The sequence below is a fragment of the Myxine glutinosa genome, chromosome 13, assembly GCF_964187855.1.
Source record: "Myxine glutinosa chromosome 13, kmMyxGlut1.1, whole genome shotgun sequence".
In the NCBI taxonomy this organism is placed as follows: Eukaryota; Metazoa; Chordata; class Myxini; order Myxiniformes; family Myxinidae; genus Myxine; species Myxine glutinosa.
The window spans coordinates 105,301,242-105,325,850 of NC_136273.1; the positions used below are offsets into that span (position 1 = coordinate 105,301,242).

The window sequence follows — 24,609 nt, forward strand, 5'->3', positions numbered from 1 at the left end:
CTGTAGTATAATAAATGAGTGATTTCACAAACTATCCCACTTATCACTAACTAGGTAGAGATTTACTTACTGTAGTATGATAATCAAGTGATTTCACAAACTATCCCACATATCACCAACTTGGTGGAGATTTACTTACTGTAGTATTACAAGCTGGTGTTTTCACAAACTATCCTACTTATCACTAACTGGTGTTACGGGGTCAACCTCGAGGGGAGCCCCGGCAGAAAGATGTATGGTCCTTGGGTGAAAATAAGTCAATCAATAACGAGTCCACACCAAGGGTTACGAACAAACCCCAATATATTCCCAAATCCCGCACAGGAATCACAATGCGTTTACAGCACTTCCATACAATCCTTATCTATAGTATAGGTGGCGCCACCTTAACCCACAACAGTGTTGGCAACACTCACGGCCCTTGCCCCCAATGTCTCTGCACGCCTCCCAGGTGACGTCGAGTCGATCCAGCGATAGGGGAAGCAATGTCCGATTCCTGCACGCCTCCCAGGTGACGTCGAGTCGATCCAGCGATCGGGGAATCTATGTCCGATTCCAATCCGGGGCTGGGAGTGAGGATACTCGACAACCTCAGCGAGGATACCCGACTTCGCAGGTTCCGCAGTAATCCGGCGCTCTCCTGACACGCGGACTTCGGTTCACAGAGGCACGGTTCCCTTGTCCTTCAAGTTCGGCGGCTCGGTCTCGAGCTGCAGTCTCAACTCTCAACCGTCTCCTTCCAATCTCTTTCGCGCGCCAGGCCCACGGTGCGACCCGTACACGCCCTCGTAGGCGTCGAGGCGAACAGCGCCGGGCGCTTGGTTCCTTCCAGGACCACACGGCACCTTGACACGTAACCGGCAATCAAGCACCCCGCGCAGGTAACTCCTCTCGCCAGACGGGCTTTTCCAACTCCGTTCCAAAGTAGGTAACGATCGCCTCCGCTCGCGTCGGAGCTCTCCAAGCTTAAGATGGCCGCCCTTTCTTCTCCTCCTCCTCTTCTTCACGATCCCGTTTCCGGTCTCGTTTTTCCCAGAAGGGCTCCTGACCCTTTAACCACAACAACCTTTAATAGAATATACATTAATAAGAAATGACCTGAATTGTAACCCCCATAAACCCAGAATTCGTAACACTTCCCCCCTTCAAGAAAGAAAGTTTGAACACCACAAAAACTTTCTTTGCAGGCCAACTTTGATAAAAATAAACATCACCTTTAGAGGCCATTTTTCCCCGCATAGCGGGGGTTGGCCTTTTTCTTTGCAGGCCAACTTTGATAAACAAACCAAAATAACTCACACCCCAAATCATCAGTTCCCCCCGGGCACAATTATCACATCTCAAAAATAAAGCAACAAACTTTCACAAAACCCCCAGAGATTCCAAAGGTAATTCCCTCTGGACCAAGCGTCAACAACTTCTAGTTTCTCTTGGATGACGGTTAAGGGGTGGTGACCAAAGCCCCAAAGTTACACAACTCGATAGCACTTTTTCGGGAGGCCCAGCTGAGTACTCACTACATGGACGCCTTAAGGAATGTGGAGTTCACGGTTAGTCCGGGGAGGAAAGTTCATTACATGGACGCCTTTAAGAACGTGGAGTTCACGGTTAGTCCGTGCAGGAAAGTTCCCTACCGGGACGCCTTTAAGAACGTGGCGTTCACGGTTAGTCCGTGTAGGAGCCCAGGTTCGGCGGCTCCGCCGTATTTAGAGTGCTTCAACTTCTCCGGACTCCTAACAGTTACGGTGGGACCCCTTGTCCCAGCAGTCACCTGACTGGCGGTCTCCGTCTCGGCCAGTGCTCTGACAATCATTCTTTCGGGAGATGCCTTAACTCTGGGAGCCTCCATAGTAATATCGGCCGCTGCCAACACCAACTCTACCGCCAAGTTGTCCTCTTCTGTAGACCTCTCGACGCCTACGAAGTGCCTTCCCTACTGTTATGGTCCGACCCTCCAACTCCTTACCATTCCAATTCTTCTCTGCCTCCCTGGCGTCTTTTGTGCTTGCAAACGTGACAAAGCCGAACCCTCTTGACCGTTGCGTTTCCCTGTCTTTTACCAACCGCACTTCCACCAGCGGCCCATATCCGTTGAAGACAGAGGTCAGAACTTCTTCCTCTGTTTTGAAGTTGTCCCCCTACAAATAACTTGGTACTTTTTCACCATCCCGAGCTGGTGTGGTGTTATTTTCCCTGCTGTGCTCTTTACCAACCCTCGGGTTACCATAAACTTGCCCCCTGGCCAAATCATTCGCGATAATCACAGATACTCCCTCTACAGGAAGCGTGGCTTGTAAACCGACGGTGACCGGTCCCGACACCAAATCTGATTCCAAATGGATGACATGAAGTGGGGCCCTAACACAGCCACCGATCCTTTGTAACCAAACACCATCACCAGTTGCGGTACTCTTTGACAATGGCAAAATGCCTTCAAGCATTAAGGATTGATGGGCTCCTGTGTCCCTCAATACCCTAACAGGTCTTGGGTTAGTCAAGTCTCCCTCGAGTGAGACAACCCCCTCATAAATAAATGGTTGGTAACTCTTCTGTGGGCGATTTCTTCCGCTTGCCATCGCATTCGGAGTTGTAATAGTCTGACTCCGCTCTGGGTTTTCCCTTTTCATGAGGTAACAACTGGACATCAAGTGTCCAGGTTTCTTGCAAAAAGCGCAAACAGGCCCGGAGGAAAAACTCGTGGTCTGCCTCGGGCCCCCCGGAAAATAAGTTTGTCTTGGGCCCGTCGCCCTCTGATTTCGAACAGTTCGGGTATCAGCGTTGTCCCCATAATCATCTCGAGGCCGCCGCCATGTATTGGCGTTCTCCGCACCTGCTGTTTCACAACTCCCCTGCGGAAATCTAGGCGAGGAGTTAGGTTCGTGGACCCCTATCCGGTGTGTTAAGGCATAATCATCTGCCATGGTGGCTGCGTCCCACAACTTCGGTACTTTCTTTTCCTGCAGGTACACTTTGATGTCCTCGTGGACACACTGTTGAAATTCCTCCACCAGGATCAAGTCACGCAATGCTTCGAAGTCGTTCCCGACTCCTTTTGACTCACACCACCGATCAAACATGTTTTCTTTCACTCTGGCAAACTCCACATGGGTCTCACTCTCCCTCTTCCTGGCATTCCTGAATTTTTGCCGGTAAGCTTCAGGAACCAACTCATACGCTTTGAGAATGTGCTTCTTCAATACCTCATAATCTGCACATTGGTCCATTGGTAGCGCCGAATAAATATCTTGAGCTTTACCCACCAGCACACTTTGTACTAGTATGGTCCAGGCCTCCTCCGGCCAGTTTAACTGTCGAGCCACTTTCTCAAAGTGTGGAAAAAATTTAGCGACTTCCTTTTCACTGAAGGGTGGAACCAGCCTCACATGTCTGGATTGTCTGCCCACATCCCAGGTGTTCTGGCTCGGTGTCGGCCCAGTCAGCAAGGGTGGTACCTCTCCCCGTTCTCTCATTAACTCCAGCTCCTTGAATTTAATTTCTTGCTGAAGCTCCATGTCACGTTCCTTTAATTCCCTTTCCGCTTTTCTCTCCTCTGCTTCGAGTTGCCTTGCAGCTCTCCTCTCCTCTGGTTTTCTCCCTTCTAACCTTTCCTGGAGTTCTCGTTCCACTCTCCTTTCCTCTGCTCTTTCCTTTTCTGCTTTCCTTTCTTCTTCTGCTCTTTCCTTTCCTGCTTTCCTTTCTTCTTCTGCTCTTTCCTTTTCTGCTTTCCTTTCCTCTGTTTTCATCCTTTCCTGGCTCCGTAATTGCAACTCCAGTTTTCGGAGCTCAACGTCTTCTGGTTCTTCGGGTAGCCACTCCCAGGCTAACTCGTCCCATGTTCCTAATCCCACCATAGACTGTATCACCGTGGTCTGCAACTCTGCCTTCCTCAAATTAGTTCGGACCTCCAAGTTAAAATGTTTGGCCAATTTCAAGAGGTCCGATTTTAGTAATGCTCGGAACTGTGCCTCACTAGGGGTTACCGCAAAGTTCTGTGCCACAAACGCCATGGTGACTACTGGTAACACCTGTTAACCTTCACCCCAGAAATTTCCAACAAAGTAAAGCAACAGTATTACTATTATTGCTATTGTTTTTTTTTGTTTGTTTGTTTTGTTGTTGTTTTGTCGGCAGAGAAAAACAATTTTGGGAACATTGGAAAAGTTCCCACTCTTGGGAATTCTTTCCCGGACTAAAATTTCGACAATTTTATAGATCCCGGACGTAGACCCAATTGCGATTCTGCAAATTGTAACCCCGGACGAGCCCCCAATTCTTTTACGGGGTCAACCTCGAGGGGAGCCCCGGCAGAAAGATGTATGGTCCTTGGGTGAAAATAAGTCAATCAATAACGAGTCCACACCAAGGGTTACGAACAAACCCCAATATATTCCCAAATCCCGCACAGGAATCACAATGCGTTTACAAGCACTTCCATACAATCCTTATCTATAGTATAGGTGGCGCCACCTTAACCCACAACAGTGTTGGCAACACTCACGGCCCTTGCCCCCAATGTCTCTGCACGCCTCCCAGGTGACGTCGAGTCGATCCAGCGATCGGGGAAGCAATGTCCGATTCCTGCACGCCTCCTAGGTGACGTCGAGTCGATCCAGCGATCGGGGAATCTATGTCCGATTCCAATCCGGGGCTGGGAGTGAGGATACTCGACAACCTCAGCGAGGATACCCGACTTCGCAGGTTCCGCAGTAATCCGGCGCTCTCCTGACGCGCGGACTTCGGTTCACAGAGGCACGGTTCCCTTGTCCTTCACGTTCGGCGGCTCGGTCTCGAGCTGCAGTCTCAACTCTCAACCGTCTCCTTCCAATCTCTTTCGCGCGCCAGGCCCACGGTGCGACCCGTACACGCCCTCGTAGGCGTCGAGGCGAACAGCGCCGGGCGCTTGGTTCCTTCCAGGACCACACGGCACCTTGACACGTAACCGGCAATCAAGCACCCCGCGCAGGTAACTCCTCTCGCCAGACGGGCTTTTCCAACTCCGTTCCAAAGTAGGTAACGATCGCCTGCGCTCGCGTCGGAGCTCTCCAAGCTTAAGATGGCCGCCCTTTCTTCTCCTCCTCTTCTTCACGATCCCGTTTCCGGTCTCGTTTTTCCCAGAAGGGCTCCTGACCCTTTAATCACAACAACCTTTAATAGAATATACATTAATAAGAAATGACCTGAATTGTAACCCCCATAAACCCGGAATTTGTAACACTGGGTAGAGATTTACTTACTGTAGTATAATAAATGAGTGATTTCACAAACTATCCCACTTATCACTAACTTGGTAGAGATTTACTTACTGCAGTATTATGAACGAGTGATTTCACAAACTATCCCACTTAGCACTAACTAGGTAGAGATTTATTTACTGTCGTATTATAAACGAGTGATTTCACAAACTATCCCACTTATCACTAACTAGGTAGAGATTTATTTACTGTGGTATTATGAACGAGCCTGGTGTTGGCTTAGCGGTTAGGGTGCCGGCTTGGGATCCTAGGATCCTGGGTTTGAATCCGGGTGGATCGCTGAATTAACACCAGGGGGGTTGACTCAGCCTGTCATCCTTCCGAGGTCGGCAAATTGAGTACCAGTTCACTGGTAATTCCCTGTGTGTCGCAAGAGGCGACTAACAGGGTTGGCGGCAGGAAGGGCATCCGGCCATAAAACATTGCTTCAAAAAGGGGACCGTGGTGCCCAAAAAAGGCTAACCCCTGCTCTGTGGGGGGAAAATGGCCTCCAAAGGTGGTATGGCATTATAAACGAGTGATTTCACAAACTATCCCACTTATCACTAACTTGGTAGTGATTTACTTACTGTAGTATTATAAACAAGTGATTTCACAAACTATCCCACTTATCACTAACTAGGTAGAGATTTACTTACTGTAGTATGATAATCAAGTGATTTCACAAACTATCCCACATATCACCAACTTGGTAGAGATTTACTTACTGTAGTATTACAAGCTGGTGTTTTCACAAACTATCCTACTTATCACTAACTAGGTAGACATTTACTTACTGTAGTATAATAAATGAGTGATTTCACAAACTATCCCACTTATCACTAACTAGGTAGAGATTTACTTACTATAGTATAATAAACGAGTGATTTCACAAACTATCCCACTTATCACTAACTAGGTAGAAATTTACTTACTGTAGTATAATAAATGAGTGATTTCACAAACTATCCCACTTATCACTAACTAGGTAGAGATTTACTTACTGTAGTATGATAATCAAGTGATTTCACACACTATCCCACTTATCACTAACTAGGTAGAGATTTACTTACTGTAGTATGATAATCAAGTGATTTCACAAACTATCCCACATATCACCAACTTGGTAGAGATTTACTTACTGTAGTATTACAAGCTGGTGTTTTCACAAACTATCCTACTTATCACTAACTAGGTAGAGATTTACTTACTGTAGTATAATAAATGAGTGATTTCACAAAGTATCCCACTTAGCACTAACTAGGTAGAGATTTACTTACTGTAGCATTATAAACGAGTGTTTTCACAAAGTATCCCACTTCTCACCAACTGAGCAGAGATTTTCAAGCTGAAATCCTTCTCCGGGGTCGGTACACCTGTCAGCGCAGCCAGTGTTTCAGCAGCCGCAATGCTGAAAATAATAAATAAATAAAAATAAGACTGTGGGTCCTGAAGCTCACCTGGATCAGGAGAAACAGACACTCAAACCACCCCCCCCCCCCCCCTTCCCGACAGACCCCTTCAGACCCTGACATTTGTAATGCCATGACAAACTTTGATACATCATGGGCGATGAAGTTTGTGGCCAAGTTTCATCAAAATTGTGTGTGTGGCATTGAAGAGGGCAAATACCTATTTTGGGAGGTCAAATCACCCCCTCCCCACTCCCCACTGTAGACTCCCTTAATGAGGACAGATTTTTATGCTGGCAATACACCTTCGTTACACATCAGATATGAAGCTTATGGCCAAGTTTCCTCAAAAGTGTGTGTTTGGTGCAAGCGATAAATGACTGAAGTGTTTACAGATTCACTCACTCACTGACTGACTGACTGACTGACTGACTGACTGACTGGCTGGCTGGCTGGCATATGGACACTGCTCAGTCGCAACAGCTCACCGGACTAAAGTCCAGGTGAGCCAATAACCTCACACGCAGGAAACAGAACTCAAGATGGCAATAATATAAACAAGAAGACGTCATGCACAGCACGATACTTGCAAAATCCCCCCCCCCCCCCCCCCATGAAAAAAAGGTTGCAATTGATCCAGCAAATTGTCCATTTCATCAAGATCAAAATTGACAATCTTGATCAAATCTCGGGTCAATAGGATGACAATTTATGATTTTTCAGATGAAAGTTGATGATTTTGGAAGTTTGACCTTGACTAGACAGACCTTTGACCTTTTGACCTCAAAATAGTTTGTTTCCCAATTCGGTGAGGAACTATGCAAATGCTGTTTTATTTGCAAGTCAATAGGATGAAAATTGATGATTTTCCAGATGAAAATGGAAGATTTTTCAGATTAAAATTGATGATTTTGGAAGCTTGACCTTGAGTTGACCTTTGAGCTTTTGACTTCAAAAATAGTTGGTTTCCCAATTTACTGACTGGATAGGCAAATGCTGTTCTATTTTCAAGTCAATCGGATTTAAAATGGCGATTATAGAAATTTGAACTCCAGATGACCTTTGACCTCAAAATCAATAGGCTTCTCAATTGTGAAGTTTCGTGACGATCGGTTTAGAATTGTGACCTGTCGGCCGGTGACAGACAAACAGACAAACAAACAGAGACAGACAGACAGAGAGACAGACAGACAGACACAGGCAGACAGACAGACAGAATAACAAACATTACACACTAATATACTTGAAAAATCTTCGATTTTGCAAGTTATAAAGTGACAACACAATGCCGATGACTGGTGGCACGACCAACACACCTGGGAGACTTGTAAAAGCCAAGTCCTGAACATAGGAGCTCAAACCTCTTTTCCAGCTCGTGCTGAATGTGTGCCTAAAAACGCATGGATAAGAAATAAACAGCAAATTGTGTGAAATGCAATTACAAGAACATAACACAGAGGCAAAGCCAAGGAAATATGATTTGGAGGACGGACATGATCTCACCGATTCTCTGAACGCTGTTCTCCCCAGAGTGATATCCCACAGTTTCCGACAGCTCCTGAGGAAGGGGTTTAACGAGGTAACAACTTATTCACATTCAGTTCTTCTTTCTTGCAAGTCTTTTCATTTACAAATCCTATATTTCCACCCAAGTGTCTGACAAACATTACCAGTGTCCTTCTCAATGCCAATCCCTTTACGATGTGACAAAACCTCAATATCAGTCCCTTTACGATGTGACAAAACCTCAATATCAGTCCCTTTACGATGTGACAAAACCTCAATATCAGTCCCTTTACGATGTGACAAAACCTCAATATCAGTCCCTTTACGATGTGACAAAACCTCAATATCAGTCCCTTTACGATGTGACAAAACCTCAATATCAGTCCCTTTACGATGTGACAAAACCTCAATATCAGTCCCTTTACGATGTGACAAAACCTCAATATCAGTCCCTTTACGATGTGACAAAACCTCAATATCAGTCCCTTCACAATGTGACAAAACCTCAATATCAGTCCCTTTACGATGTGACAAAACCTCAATATCAGTCCCTTTACGATGTGACAAAACCTCAATATCAGTCCCTTCACAATGTGACAAAACCTCAATATCAGTCCCTTTGCATGACAAAACCTCAATGTAAGTCCCTTTAGCATGTGACAAAACCTCAATGTCAGTCCCTTTACGATGTGACAAAACCTCAATGTCAGTCCCTTTACGATGTGACAAAACCTCAATGTCAGTCCCTTTACGATGTGACAAAACCTCAATGTCAGTCCCTTTACGATGTGACAAAACCTCAATATCAGTCCCTTCACAATGTGACAAAACCTCAATATCAGTCCCTTTAGCATGACAAAACCTCAATGTAAGTCCCTTTAGCATGTGACAAAACCTCAATATCAGTCCCTTTACAATGTGACAAAACTTCAATATCAGTCCCTTTACAACAACAACTAGAACGGGCACTCGGTAGAGCGCATACCTTCGCCGCAGCTACTGTTCTGTACTTGGTAAAAATACGATTTTGACCTTTTCGTGACCTTGACCTTGACCTTTGACCCGATTGCTCCCAAAATCTAATCAAATGTGTCCCGTATAATAACCAATCATCCCACCAAATTTCATGCAATTCGGTTGAATACTTTTTGAGTTATGCGAATAACATACACACACACACACAGACATACAAATAAATACACAGCGATCAAAACATAACCTTCCGCTTTTGCGAAGGTAACAACAACAACAACAACAACAACAACAACAACAACAACAACATGCATTTTAAGGCCATTTTCCCTGCAAGAGCGGGGGTTAGCCTTGCGGTCCCCATGACAATATTCTCCATTTTGCCCTATTTTCTGCATCTCTCCTCGTTAACCCCCTTGCCCGCATTTCTTCTTCCACCATCTTTAGCCAAGTCTTTCTCGGTCTTCCCCGTCCTCTACATTCCTTCTACATTCATTTCCATCACTCTTCTCAACCAGTCACTTTCATCCTTCCTCAACACATGACCAAACCATCTCAACATGTTCCTCTTCACAGCATCAATCACAGGCTCTATTCCCAACATCTTTCGCAATTCATCATTTGTCTTCCTCTCTCAACAATACTCCGCACATCCACCGAACCATTCGCATTTCCACACTTTCCAGCCTTCGTTGCTGCTCTACATTCATGACCCATGTCTCGCTCCCATAAATCACAACACTTCTCACACATGCAGCATACACCTTTCTCTTCAGCTTCAACGACACTCCCCTCCTCATCAGCACGCCACTCAGTTCCCGAAACTTCTTCCATGTGTTACGGATTCGTCACTTCCGTTGTGGTGGTTTGCATCCACTGTAAATATTTCTGATTCCATGTACTATTATTAATAATAATAATAATAATTCATTTATTTTGTATCGCGCTTTTCCAGAAGCCCAAAGGCGCTTTGACAGAGTGGCAAACATAATGCATAACAATACATGAAAACAACAATGGCAAAAAGACAAGAATCAATAGGGAAATATTTAAAGCAAAAGGAGGGAGAAGGAGAAGAGATAGTCAGGGGTTAAATGCTGTGGGTTGAATGTTGAATGCAGTGTTGAACAGGTGGGTCTTTAGTGATGTTTTGAATGTGGTGAGTGAGGAGGAGTCTCTGATGGTGTGAGGTAGTGAGTTCCAGAGGGTGGGAGCAGCGATGGAGAAGGCCCTGTCCCCCCAGGATCTGAATTTGGTCCGGATGGAGGGGGTCAGGAGGTTGGTACCAGCAGAGCGGAGGTTGCGGGTGGGAGTGTGTCTGGAGAGGAGGTCAGCCAGGTAGGATGGGGCCAGGTTATGGAGGGCTTTGTATGTCAAGAGAAGGATTTTATACTGGATTCTCTGGGGGATGGGGAGCCAGTGAAGCTTGTAAAGGACGGGGGTGATGTGGTCACGGGTCCGGGAATGGGTGAGTAGACGGGCAGCAGAGTTCTGAATGTATTGGAGTTTATTGGTGGGTCTTTATTGTGTTCAAAAGGTTTATTGTTCATGAACTGTTTTCAAAAGGTAAAAAGGTTAATGTTAAAAGAAACAGGAAACCGGATCAGGAACCGGACGACGAAGAGGAAGAGGAAAAAAAAAAGAGGGCTGAGCAAATGAGTCGGACAAGAAAGCCGAGTTCTGAAGCGAATGCTGGCGAGCAAGAGTCACTAGCGAACTTTCGGGTTCCCGGGGAAAGAGGTCCCTGCGACAGAGTTGTCATCGCTGTGACCGACCAACCTGCATGTCAGGTTTTTGGGGGTGGATTCCGAGGAGAATTATCGCAGGACGTTACGTCTCAAGAGCGGGTCGTCGGCCATTTTGACTCGCGCAGAACTGGTGCTTTGCTCTTTTCGAACATTTTCACCGCATTCAGATGTCGATCTGGAGTGTGTGTGTGACGTGGCTTTTTGAAGGTTACTTCGTCCATACCCGATGGTGTGATCTCTGTCGCCTGTAGGGCGCCTTTGGATTTCCCAGTCGCCTTGAGGGCGCCTTTGTACAGCTTCGGCGGTGTGACTGTACTTGCCATCCGCACGGGAGTCTGGTCTCGATTGGACATCGTTCTGGCGATCGCTGGAGCGAATCAACTTCGTCTTGAAGCCGGGAATAAGAGACATTTGGGATTGTTCTTGTTTCACTCACTTGGAGCACAGTGAGTTATATATTACAAAACTGATGGTACCATCATAGGACATATTGATTGTACTTTTGAATACTATTGTTGTTGTGCTGTTATTCTTGTGTGAATATTTGTTTGTGAGTAACAATTGGGGTGGCTTCTCCGTTGATCTTTGACACACAGAATAACACATTTTTCTGCCATGACTCCTCTCGGGGATCAGGGGGTACACCGTGACCAGGGGGTCGGGGAGGAGCACGTAACACATGCACATCTCACTCCAACAACCGTTGCCGAGTCTGATCGACCTTCTCCATTCAGCATGTCTCCGAGGTAGCAAAATGTTTTCACACCTTCCAGCTTCACGCCGTCTCCAAGATCCAACTCAACATTTCCTCCATCTGCAGCTCCCTCTGTGCACACCTTACATTTGAATGTAGCTGCCACACTGGTTAATGACCCTCTCAGACCACTACATTTTTGATGAACCCACTCAGCGCACATTGTACATTGAATGGAGTTCACTCCGACACCATTCCTGCACACAGCACATGGCCACTTCCCAGTTCTTTCCACCTCACCACATGCTTTACCACTTGCCATCACCTTCGTCTTTCCTATATTCACCTTCAGACCTTTTGTCTCCATACATTCCTTCCACTTGTTCATCTTTTCCTTCAGTCCATCCATACTTTCCGCAATCAACACCAGATCATCTGCATACAACAACTCCCACGGTAAACCCTCCTTTACGTTCTGAGCCAGCACCTCCATCACAGCTACAAATAGTAGTGGATTTAGTACCGACCCCTGATGCACTCCCACCTTCACCTCAAACTCACCACTGTTCACGTCCTTCGTCCTTACAGCTGTGCGCGCTCTTTTGTACATTGCCATCACTACTCTGATCAACCATTCCTCCACTTCTAACTTCCTCAATGCCCATGTCAATACTTTGAGTGGAACCCTATCGAATGCTTTCTCCAGATCAACAAACCCAAGAAACAACTTCTTCCTCTTCTCCATGTACTTCTCCTGCAACTGCCTCACAATAAAGAGCGTGTCTGTCGTTCCTCTTCCTGGCATAAATCCAAACTGCATTTCGTCTCTTCTTCCTCTTCCTTATCCTCCTCTCCAACACCCTTTCCAATACCTTCATTCCATGCTCCAATAACTTTATCGCTCGGTACGAGCCACACTCCAGAGGGTCACCTTTCCCCTTGTATAGAGGGACGAGGGTACTCGGTTCCCAATCCACTGGAATGCGGCCTTCTTTCACCACCAGATTACAGATCTCTGTCATTCTCTTCACACCCCAACTTCCTGCTGCCTTCAACATATCTCCCACAACTCCCGTCGGCCCTCCCGCTTTTCTACTCTTCATTGCTTTTATCGCTTCCTCAACTTCCTTCTCAGTTATCTTCTCTGCCGGTCCTAAAACTGGGTTACTCTCTATGTTGCCATCCCATTCATTCTCTGTATTCAACAGCATTTCCATATATCTTTTCCATCTTCCTTCAATTCCATCTGGGTCCACAACGATTTGTCCCACTTCATCCTTCAAGCATCTCACCCCCATCACATCACACCTCTTTCGCTATCTGCTTTGCAATCCTGAATACCGCTCTCTGACCCTCTTCCGAATCCAAGCCTTCTCCGAACATTTTCCTACATGCCTCCTGCACCTTTGCTACCTCTTTCTTTGCAGCCTTCTTGGCTGCCTTATAACTTTCATGCTCTGCTTTTTCTGCTCCCGTACCCTTCGCCTTCTGCCACTCCTTGAACCTTTTCCTCTTCTCGTCAATCCTCTTTCCAACTTCATCATCCCACCACCATGTTTCCGAGTGCCTCGGTGGTCCTTTTGTCCATCCACATACCTCACCAACGGATCCCAACAGACTATCTTTCATTGACATCCAACCACGTTCAAGCTCAACCGCATCATCCTCTACTCTACTCAGCCTCCCTTACTGTCACCTCTTTCAACCTCCACACCTTCATTCTCGGTTGGTACTTCATCCGCCGAGCTCTCCTCGCACCTTTCACCCTTATGTCGCAGACAACCAAGTGGTGCTGTGAAACAGCCTCCTCCCCCAGGATCACCTTTGTGTCCCGGAGGTGCCCCCTATCTCGCCTACGCACCATCAGGTAGTCAACGGTTGTCGTCGACCCACCTGACGTGTATGTAACAAGCTTATTATCCCCTTTCTGGAACTGAGTATTACAAATCAACAAATCAGCTCCATCAGCAAACCATCATCACCAAAGCTCCAAAGTCCCTTTAAGATGTGACAAAACCTCAATATCAGTCCCGTTACGATGTCACAGAACCTCAATATCAGTTCCTTTACCACGTGACAAAACCTCAATCTCAGTTCCTTTACCATGTGACAAAACCTCAATATCAGTCCCTTTACCACGTGACAAAACCACAATATCAGTCCTTTTACAAGAAAAAAAAACCACCTTTCGAGGCCATTTTTCCCCAGTCCTTTTACGATGTCACAGAACCTCAATATCAGTTCCTTTACCACGTGACAAAACCTCAATATCAGTCCCGTTACGATGTCACAGAACCTCAATATCAGTCCCTTTACCACGTGACAAAACCTCAATGCCAGTACCTTTACCACGTGACAAAACCTCAATTTCAGGCACATCACCATGTGACAAAACCTCAATATAGAGTCCCTTGACCACGTGACAAAACCTCAATATCAGTCACATTACCACGTGACAAAACCTCAATATCAGTCCCTTTACGATGTGACAAAAACCACAATATCAGTCCCTTTACGGTGACAAAACCACAATATCAGTCCCTTTACGATGTGACAAAACCTCAATATCGGTCCCTTTACCACGTGATAAAACCACAATATCAGTCCTTTTAGCATGTGACAAAACCACAATATCAGTCCCTTTACCACGTGACAAAACCTCAATATCAGTCCCATTACGTGACAAAACCTCAATATCAGTCCCATTACGTGACAAAACCTCAATATCAGTCCCTTTACGATGCGACAAAACCTCAATATCAGTCCCTTTACCACGTGGCAAAACCTCAACTTCAGGCGCATTACCCATGTGATAAAACCTCAATATCAGTCCCATTACCACGTGACAAAACCTCAATATCAGTCCCTTTACGATTTTTTTTTTTTTTTTTTTTTTTGTATACAATATCGAGGCTCGTGAAAGAGCGAACATTAATCACACAGAAAGACAAACCGACACATAAAACATATAACATAGGGAGCGGTAGACAAGATGGGGAGAGAGGGGGAAGGACACAAACACAACATTTGAGAGCAGGGACCGAGAGACATGGAGACATCGAGAGATCTGAGAGAGGGCGAGGGCTTTGGGGGGGGGGGGCGTGGGAAGGGGGCAGTGGGAGAGGTATAAAACATATGGACACTGCCAGGACTTCCAGGAAAGAAGTTGGAATTTCAAACAAGGTGGATCTGGGGTGAATTAGCGGGGGTAGAAAAGATCAAGGTTTTGGATGGGGGAAGATAAGAGATGGTGGTGAACAGCTGTTTTAAAGACCTGGAGGGAGGAGTGGGATTGAAGGGAGTGAGGGAGTTTGTTCCAGAGGCGGGAGAAAAGAGGAATGAAAGAGTGAAGGTGAGCGGAGAGCCGAGATTTCGGCAGTTTAACCATCAGAGGGTTGCTGGCAGATCTTGTGCGACCTGTAGGAATATTTGGGGGACAGAGCACAGAGAGAGCTGGGGGTGCAAGGCCGGAGAGGAGTCGGTAGAAGACAGAAAGACCACCTACCTGCCTGCGGTGAGTGAGTGAAAGGCCCTCAGAGATAGCTTCATCGCGGGAGATTCCAATAATTCTGAAAGCTTTGGTTTCAACAGCGTGAAGCCGAGCTAGGTGTGAGGCAGGAGCACCGGCCCATAGGGGAGAACAGTATTCCATTGAGCTGCGGATGAAAGCCTTGTATGTGGTGAGGAGCTCAGGTGTGCCGAGGAAGGACTTCGCACGACGGAGGATGCCCAGTCGGCGACTGGCTTTGGAGGCCAGCTTGGAAATGTGGTTTTCCCAAGAAAGATCATGGCAGATAGTGAGACCCAAAATCTTGAGCGACAGAACTTCTTGGAGAGGATTGTTGAGAAAGTAGATGGGAGGGTTGTCCAGTCGATCTTTTCGGAGAGACATAGTAAGAGTGTGAGATTTGTCAGGATTGAAAGACATGTTCCACTTGTTTGACCAGTCTGTGATTTTGTCCAGGTCTTCAGAGAGTGAGGAGGCAGCAGACTGCCGATCTGAGGGAAGAGGAATGGAGCGGCAGAGAGTGGAGTCATCAGCAAAGAGATAGAGAGGATTTTCGAGAGAGTCAGAGAGATCATTGATGAAGACCAGAAAAAGCACGGGGCCCAGAACACTGCCTTGGGGAACTCCAGCCTGAACAGGAAGAGGAGATGAGAGAAACCCATTCAGGGCCACACGTTGACGACGACGACGACAAACGATGTGACAAAACCTCAATGTCAGTCCCTTCAGCACGTGACAAAACCACAATATCTGTCCCATTATCATGTGACAAAACCTCAGTATCAGTCCCTTTACCACGTGATAAAACCACAATATCAGTCCTTTTAGCATGTGACAAAACCACAATATCAGTCCCTTTACGATGTGACAAAACCTCAATATCAGTCCCTTCAGCACGTGACAAAACCACAATATCTGTCCCATTACCACGTGACAAAACCACAATATCAGTCCCTTTACGATGTGACAAAACCTCAATATCAGTCCCTTCAGCACGTGACAAAACCACAATATCTGTCCCATTACCACGTGACAAAACCTCAATTTCAGGCCCTTTACCACGTGACAAAACCTCAATTTCAGGCCCTTTAGCACGTTTAGCTCGGCTTTCCAATGGAAGATTCCAATAGAAGAGACGTAATTATAAACAAACCGATTGACATATCCAATGTCAATTTGTCACATCGTAAACTAACCCGAACAACTATTGGGTGTGGGAGTGGAGGCACGATTGGGTGGGGGAGTGGGGGCACTATTGGGTGGGGGAGTCGGGGCACGATTGGGTGGGGGAGTCGGGGCACTATTGGGTGGGGGAGTCGGGGCACTATTGGGTGGGGGAGTCGGGGCACTATTGGGTGTGGGAGTGGGGGCACTATTGGGTGTGGGAGTGGGGGCACTATTGGGTGTGGGAGTGGGGGCACTATTGGGTGGGGGAGTGGGGGAACTATTGGGTGGGGGAGTGGGGGCACTATTGGGTGGGGGAGTGGAGGCACTATTGGGTGGGGGAGTGGGGGCACTATTGGGTGTGGGAGTGGGGGCACGATTGGGTGTGGGAGTGGGGGCACTATTGGGTGTGGGAGTGGGGGCACTATTGGGTGTGGGAGTGGGGGCACTATTGGGTGGGGGAGTGGAGGCACTATTGGGTGGAGGAGTGGAGGCACTATTGGGTGGGGGAGTGGAGGCACTATTGGGTGGGGGAGTGGAGGCACTATTGGGTGGGGGAGTGGAGGCACTATTGGGTGGGGGAGTGGAGGCACTATTGGGTGGGGGAGTGGAGGCACTATTGGGTGGGGGAGTGGAGGCACTATTGGGTGGGGGAGTGGAGGCACTATTGGGTGGGGGAGTGGAGGCACTATTGGGTGGGGGAGTGGAGGCACTATTGGGTGGGGGAGTGGAGGCACTATTGGGTGGGGGAGTGGGGGCACTATTGGGTGGTGGAGTGGGGGCACTATTGGGTGGTGGAGTGAAGGCACTATTGGGTGGGGGAGTGGAGGCACGATTGGGTGGGGGAGTGGGGGCACTATTGGGTGGGGGAGTCGGGGCACGATTGGGTGGGGGAGTCGGGGCACTATTGGGTGGGGGAGTCGGGGCACTATTGGGTGGGGGAGTCGGGGCACTATTGGGTGTGGGAGTGGGGGCACTATTGGGTGTGGGAGTGGGGGCACTATTGGGTGTGGGAGTGGGGGCACTATTGGGTGTGGGAGTGGGGGCACTATTGGGTGGGGGAGTGGGGGAACTACTGGGTGGGGGAGTGGGGGCACTATTGAGTGGGGGAGTGGGGGCACTATTGGGTGTGGGAGTGGGGGAACTATTGGGTGGGGAAGTGGAGGCACTATTGGGTGGGGGAGTGGAGGCACTATTGGGTGGGGGAGTGGGGGCACTATTGGGTGTGGGAGTGGGGGCACTATTGGGTGTGGGAGTGGGGGCACTATTGGGTGTGGGAGTGGGGGCACTATTGGGTGTGGGAGTGGGGGCACTATTGGGTGTGGGAGTGGGGGCACTATTGGGTGTGGGAGTGGGGGCACTATTGGGTGTGGGAGTGGGGGCACTATTGGGTGTGGGAGTGGGGGCACTATTGGGTGGGGGCGTGGAGGCACTATTGGGTGGGGGAGTGGGGGCACTATTGGGTGGTGGAGTGGGGGCACTATTGGGTGTGGGAGTGGGGGCATTATTGGGTGGGGGAGTGGAGGCACTATTGGGTGGGGGAGTGGGGGCACTATTGGGTGGGGGAGTGGGGGCACTATTGGGTGGGGGAGTGGAGGGACTATTGGGTGGGGGAGTGGGGCCACTATTGGGTGGGGGAGTGGGGGAACTATTGGGTGGGGGAGTGGGGGCACTATTGGGTGGGGGAGTCGGGGCACTATTGGGTGGGGGAGTCGGGGCACTATTGGGTGGGGGAGTCGGGGCACTATTGGGTGTGGGAGTGGGGGCACTATTGGGTGGTGGAGTGGGGGCACTATTGGGTGGGGGAGTGGAGGCACTATTGGGTGGGGGAGTGGAGGCACTATTGGGTGGGGGAGTGGAGGAACTATTGGGTGGGGGAGTGGAGGCACTATTGAGTGGGGGAGTGGAGGAACTATTGGGTGGGGGAGTGGAGGCACTATTGGGTGGGGGAGTGGAGGCACTATTGGGTGGGGGAGTGGAGGCACTATTGGGTGGGGGAGTGGAGGCACTATTGGGTGGGGGAGTGGAGGCACTATTGGGTGGGGGAGTGGAGGCACTATTGGGTGGGGGAGTGGAGGCACTATTGGGTGGGGGAGTGGAGGCACTATTGGGTGGGGGAGTGGAGGCACTATTGGGTGGGGGAGTGGAGGCACTATTGGGTGGGGGAGTGGAGGCACTATTGGGTGGGGGAGTGGGGGCACTATTGGGTGGTGGAGTGGGGGAACTATTGGGTGGTGGAGTGAAGGCACTATTGGGTGGGGGAGTGGAGGCACGATTGGGTGGTGGAGTGGAGGCACTATTGGGTGGGGGAGTGAAGGCACTATTGGGTGGTGGAGTGGGGGCACTATTGGGTGGTGGAGTGGAGGCACTATTGGGTGGTGGAGTGGAGGCACTATTCGGTGGTGGAGTGGGGGCACTATTGGGTGGTGGAGTGGGGGCACTATTGGGTGGTGGAGTGGGGGCACTATTGGGTGGGGGAGTGGGGGCACTATTGGGTGGGGGAGTGGGGGCACTATTGGGTGGTGGAGTGGGGGAACTATTAGGTGGTGGAGTGGGGGCACTATTGGGTGGTGGAGTGGAGGCACTATTGGGTGGTGGAGTGGAGGCACTATTGGGTGGTGGAGTGGGGGCACTATTGGGTGGTGGAGGGGGGCACTATTGGGTGGGGGAGTGGAGGCACTATTGGGTGGGGGAGTGGAGGCACTATTGGGTGGAGGAGTGGGGGCACTATTGGGTGGTGGAGTGGGGGAACTATTGGGTGGTGGAGTGGGGGCACTATTGGGTGGTGGAGTGGAGGCACTATTGGGTGGTGGAGTGGGGGCACTATTGGGTGGTGGAGTGGGGGTACTATTGGGTGGTGGAGTGGGGGCACTATTGGGTGGTGGAGTGGAGGCACTATTGGGTGGGGGAGTGGAGGCACTATTGGGTGGTGGAGTGGAGGCACTATTGGGTGGGGGAGTGGGGGCACTATTGGGTGGTGGAGTGGGGGCACTATTGGGTGGGGGAGTGGAGGCACTATTGGGTGGGGGAGTGGAGGCACTATTGGGTGGGGGAGTGGAGGCACTATTGGGTGGGGGAGTGGAGGCACTATTGGGTGGGGGAGTGGAGGCACTATTGGGTGGGGGAGTGGAGGCACTATTGGGTGGGGGAGTGGAGGGACTATTGGGTGGGGGGAGTGGAGGCACTATTAGGTGGGGGAGTGGAGGCACTATTGGGTGGGGGAGTGGGGGCACTATTGGGTGGGGGAGTGGAGGAACTATTGGGTGGGGGAGTGGGGGCACTATTGGGTGGGGAGTGGGGGCACTATTGGGTGGGGGAGTGGAGGGACTATTGGGTGGAGGAGTGGAGGCACTATTGGGTGGAGTGGGGGCACTATTGGGTGGTGGAGTGGGGGCACTATTGGGTGGTGGAGTGGGGGCACTATTGGGTGGTGGAGTGAAGGCACCATTGGGTGGTGGAGTGAAGGCACTATTGGGTGGTGGAGTGAAGGCACTATTGGGTGGTGGAGTGGAGGCACTATTGCGTTGTGGAGTGGGGGCACTATTGGGTGGGGGAGTGGAGGGACTATTGGGTGGTGGAGTGAAGGCACTATTGGGTGGGGGAATGGAGGCACTATTGGGTGGGGGAGTGGAGGCACTATTGGGTGGGGGAGTGGAGGCACTATTGGGTGGGGGAGTGGAGGCACTATTGGGTAGTGGAGTGGGGGCACTATTGGGTGGGGGAGTGGAGGCACTATTGGGTGGGGGAGTGGAGGCACTATTGGGTGGGGGAGTGGAGGCACTATTGGGTGGGGGAGTGTGGGCACTATTGGGTGGGGGAGTGGGGGCACTAATGGGTGGGGGAGTGGAGGGACTATTGGGTGGGGGAGTGGAGGGACTATTGGGTGGGGGAATGGAGGAACTATTGGGTGGGGGAGTGGAGGCACTATTGGGTGGTGGAGTGGAGGCAGTATTGGGTGGGGGGTGGGGGCACTATTGGGTGGTGGAGTGGCGGCAGTATTGGGTGGGGGGTGGGGGCACTATTGGGTGGTGGAGTGGGGGAACTATTGGGTGGTGGAGTGGGGGCACTATTGGGTGATGGAGTGGAGGCACTATTGGGTGGTGGAGTGGGGGCACTATTGGGTGGTGGAGTGGGGGCACTATTGGGTGGTGGAGTGGGGGCACTATTGGGTGGTGGAGTGGGGGTACTATTGGGTGGTGGAGTGGAGGCACTATTGGGTGGTGGAGTGGAGGCACTATTGGGTGGTGGAGTGGAGGCACTATTGGGTGGTGGAGTGGGGGAACTATTGGGTGGTGGAGTGGGGGCACTATTGGGTGGTGGAGTGGAGGCACTATTGGGTGGGGGAGTGGGGGCACTATTGGGTGGTGGAGTGGGGGCACTATTGGGTGGGGGAGTGGAGGCACTATTGGGTGGGGGAGTGGAGGGACTATTGGGTGGGGGAGTGGAGGCACTATTGGGTGGGGGAGTGGAGGCACTATTGGGTGGGGGAGTGGAGGCACTATTGGGTGGGGGAGTGGAGGCACTATTGGGTGGGGGAGTGGGGGGCACTATTGGGTGGTGGAGTGGAGGCACTATGAGGTGGGGGAGTGGAGGCACTATTGGGTGGGGGAGTGGAGGCACTATTGGGTGGGGGAGTGGAGGCACTATTGGGTGGGGGAGTGGAGGCACTATTGGGTGGGGGAGTGGGGGCACTATTGGGTGGGGGAGTGGAGGCACTATTGGGTGGGGGAGTGGAGGCACTATTGGGTGGGGGAGTGGGGGCACTATTGGGTGGGGGAGTGGAGGCACTATTGGGTGGGGGAGTGGAGGCACTATTGGGTGGGGGAGTGGAGGCACTATTGGGTGGGGGAGTGGGGGGCACTATTGGGTGGTGGAGTGGAGGCACTATTGGGTGGGGGAGTGGAGGCACTATTGGGTGGGGGAGTGGAGGCACTATTGGGTGGGGGAGTGGAGGCACTATTGGGTGGGGGAGTGGAGGCACTATTGGGTGGGGGAGTGGGGGCACTATTGGGTGGGGGAGTGGAGGCACTATTGGGTGGGGGAGTGGAGGCACTATTGGGTGGGGGAGTGTGGGCACTATTGGGTGGGGGAGTGGGGGCACTAATGGGTGGGGGAGTGGAGGGACTATTGGGTGGTGGAGTGGAGGGACTATTGGGTGGAGGAGTGGGGGCACTATTGGGTGGGGGAGTGGAGGGACGATTGGGTGGGGGAGTGGAGGCACTATTGGGTGGTGGAGTGGGGACACTATTGGGTGGTGGAGTGGGGGCACTATCGGGTGGGGGAGTGGAGGCACTATCGGGTGGGGGAGTGGGGGAACTATCGGGTGGGGGAGTGGGGGCACTATCGGGTGGGGGAGTGGAGGGACTATTGGGTGCGGGAGTGGAGGAACTATTGGGTGGGGGAGTGGGGGCACTATTGGGTGGGGGAGTGGGGGCACTATTGGGTGGAGTGGAGGGACTATTGGGTGGAGGAGTGGAGGCACTATTGAGTGGGGGAGTGGAGGCACTATTGGGTGGGGGAGAGGAGGCACTATTGGGTGGGGGAGTGGAGGCACTATTGGGTGGGGGAGTGGGGGCACTATTGGGTGGGGAGTGGGGGCACTATTGGGTGGAGTGGGGGCACTATTGGGTGGTGGAGTGGAGGCACTATTGGGTGGGGGAGTGGAGGCACTATTGGGTGGGGGAGTGGAGGCACTATTGGGTGGTGGAGTGAAGGCACTATTGGGTGGTGGAGTGGGGGCACTATTGGGAGGTGGAGTGGAGGCACTATTGGGTGGTGGAGTGAAGGCACTATTCGGTGGTGGAGTGGAGGCACTATTGGGTGGTGGAGTGGGGGCACTATTGGGTGGTGGAGTGAAGGCACTATTCGGTGGTGGAGTGAAGGCACTATTGGGTGGTGGAGTGGGGGCACTATTGGGTGGTGGAGTGGGGGCACTATTGGGTGGTGGAGTGGAGGCACTATTGGGTGGGGGAGTGGGGGCACTATTGGGTGGTGGAGTGGGGGAACTATTGGGTGGTGCAGTGGGGGCACTATTGGGTGGTGGAGTGGAGGCACTATTGGGTGGTGGAGTGGGGGCACTATTGGGTGGTGGAGTGGGGGCACTATTGGGTGGTGGAGTGGAGGCACTATTGGGTGGTGGAGTGGGGGAACTATTGGGTGGTGGAGTGGGGGAACTATTGGGTGGTGGAGTGGGGGCACTATTGGGTGGTGGAGTGGAGGCACTATTGGGTGGGGGAGTGGGGGCACTATTGGGTGGTGGAGTGGAGGCACTATTGGGTGGGGGAGTGGAGGCACTATTGGGTGGGGGAGTGGAAGCACTATTGGGTGGGGGAGTGGAGGCACTATTGGGTGGGGGAGTGGAGGGACTATTGGGTGGGGGAGTGGAGGCACTATTGGGTGGGGGAGTGGAGGCACTATTGGGTGGGGGAGTGGAGGCACTATTGTGTGGGGGAGTGGAGGCACTATTGGGTGGGGGAGTGGAGGCACTATTGGGTGGGGGAGTGGAGGGACTATTGGGTGGGGGAGTGGAGGCACTATTGGGTGGGGGAGTGGAGGCACTATTGGGTGGGGGAGTGGAGGCACTATTGGGTGGGGGAGTGGGGGCACTATTGGGTGGTGGAGTGGGGCCACTATTGGGTGGTGGAGTGAAGGCACTATTCGGTGGTGGAGTGAAGGCACTATTCGGTGGTGGAGTGAAGGCACTATTCGGTGGTGGAGTGAAGGCACTATTGGGTGGTGGTGGGGGGGCACTATTGGGTGGTGGAGTGAAGGCACTATTGGGTGTGAAGTGGAGGCACTATTGGGTGGTGGAGTGAGGGCACTATTGGGTGGAGTGGGGGCACTATTGGGTGGTGGAGTGGGGGCACTATTGGGTGGTGGAGTGGGGGCACTATTGGGTGGTGGAGTGGGGGCACTATTGGGTGGTGGAGTGGGGGCACTATTGGGTGGGGGAGTGGAGGGACTATTGGGTGGAGGAGTGGAGGGACTATTGGGTGGAGGAGTGGAGGCACTATTGGGTGGAGTGGGGGCACTATTGGGTGGTGGAGTGGGGGCACTATTGGGTGGTGGAGTGGGGGCACTATTGGGTGGTGGAGTGAAGGCACCATTGGGTGGTGGAGTGAAGGCACCATTGGGTGGTGGAGTGAAGGCACCATTGGGTGGTGGAGTGGAGGCACCATTGGGTTGTGGAGTGGGGGCACCATTGGGTTGGGGAGTGGAGGCACTATTGGGTGGTGGAGTGGAGGCACTATTGGGTGGGGGAGTGGAGGCACTATTGGGTGGGGGAGTGGAGGCACTATTGGGTGGTGGAGTGAAGGCACTATTGGGTGGTGGAGTGAAGGCACTATTGGGTGGTGGAGTGGGGGCACTATTGGGTGGTGGAGTGGAGGCACTATTCGGTGGTGGAGTGGAGGCACTATTGGGTGGTGGAGTGGGTGCACTATTGGGTGGTGGAGTGGGGGCACTATTGGGTGGTGGAGTGAAGGCACTATTCGGTGGTGGAGTGAAGGCACTATTGGGTGGTGGAGTGGGGGCACTATTGGGTGGTGGAGTGGGGGCACTATTGGGTGGTGGAGTGGAGGCACTATTGGGTGGGGGAGTGGGGGCACTATTGGGTGGTGGAGTGGGGGAACTATTAGGTGGTGGAGTGGGGGCACTATTGGGTGGTGGAGTGGAGGCACTATTGGGTGGTGGAGTGGGGGCACTATTGGGTGGTGGAGGGGGGCACTATTGGGTGGTGGAGTGGAGGCACTATTGGGTGGGGGAGTGGGGGAACTATTGGGTGGTGGAGTGGGGGAACTATTGGGTGGTGGAGTGGGGGCACTATTGGGTGGTGGAGTGGAGGCACTATTGGGTGGTGGAGTGGGGGAACTAATGGGTGGTGGAGTGGGGGTACTATTGGGTGGTGGAGTGGAGGCACTATTGGGTGGGGAGTGGGGGCACTATTGGGTGGGGGAGTGGAGGCACTATTGCGTGGGGGAGTGGAGGCACTATTGGGTGGGGGAGTGGAGGCACTATTGGGTGGGGGAGTGGAGGCACTATTGGGTGGGGGAGTGGAGGCACTATTGGGTGGGGGAGTGGAGGAACTATTGGGTGGGGGAGTGGAGGCACTATTGGGTGGTGGAGTGGAGGCACTATTGGGTGGGGGAGTGGAGGCACTATTGGGTGGGGGAGTGGAGGCACTATTGGGTGGTGGAGTGGAGGCACTATTGGGTGGGGGAGTGGAGGCACTATTGGGTGGTGGAGTGGAGGCACTATTGGGTGGGGGAGTGGAGGCACTATTGGGTGGGGGAGTGGAGGCACTATTGGGTGGTGGAGTGAAGGCACTATTGGGTGGTGGAGTGAGGGCACTATTGGGTGGTGGAGTGGGGGCACT

General features: G+C 51.5%; 1 protein-coding gene across 2 annotated transcripts in view; it reads right to left on the minus strand.

Moving 5' to 3' along the window:
- LOC137416913 (nucleoporin NUP188) overlaps nt 1-24,609 on the minus strand; it is a 182,123-nt gene that overhangs the window by 153,804 nt on the left and 3,710 nt on the right. For both annotated transcript variants that reach the window (XM_078767875.1, XM_078767876.1), the window contains exons 2-4: nt 8,147-8,201; nt 7,960-8,033; nt 6,558-6,642 (exon numbers count right to left, since the gene is read on the minus strand). In XM_078767875.1, the coding sequence (XP_078624001.1) occupies nt 6,558-6,642; nt 7,960-8,033; nt 8,147-8,201 (214 nt within the window). The remainder of the gene's footprint in view (nt 1-6,557; nt 6,643-7,959; nt 8,034-8,146; nt 8,202-24,609) is intronic.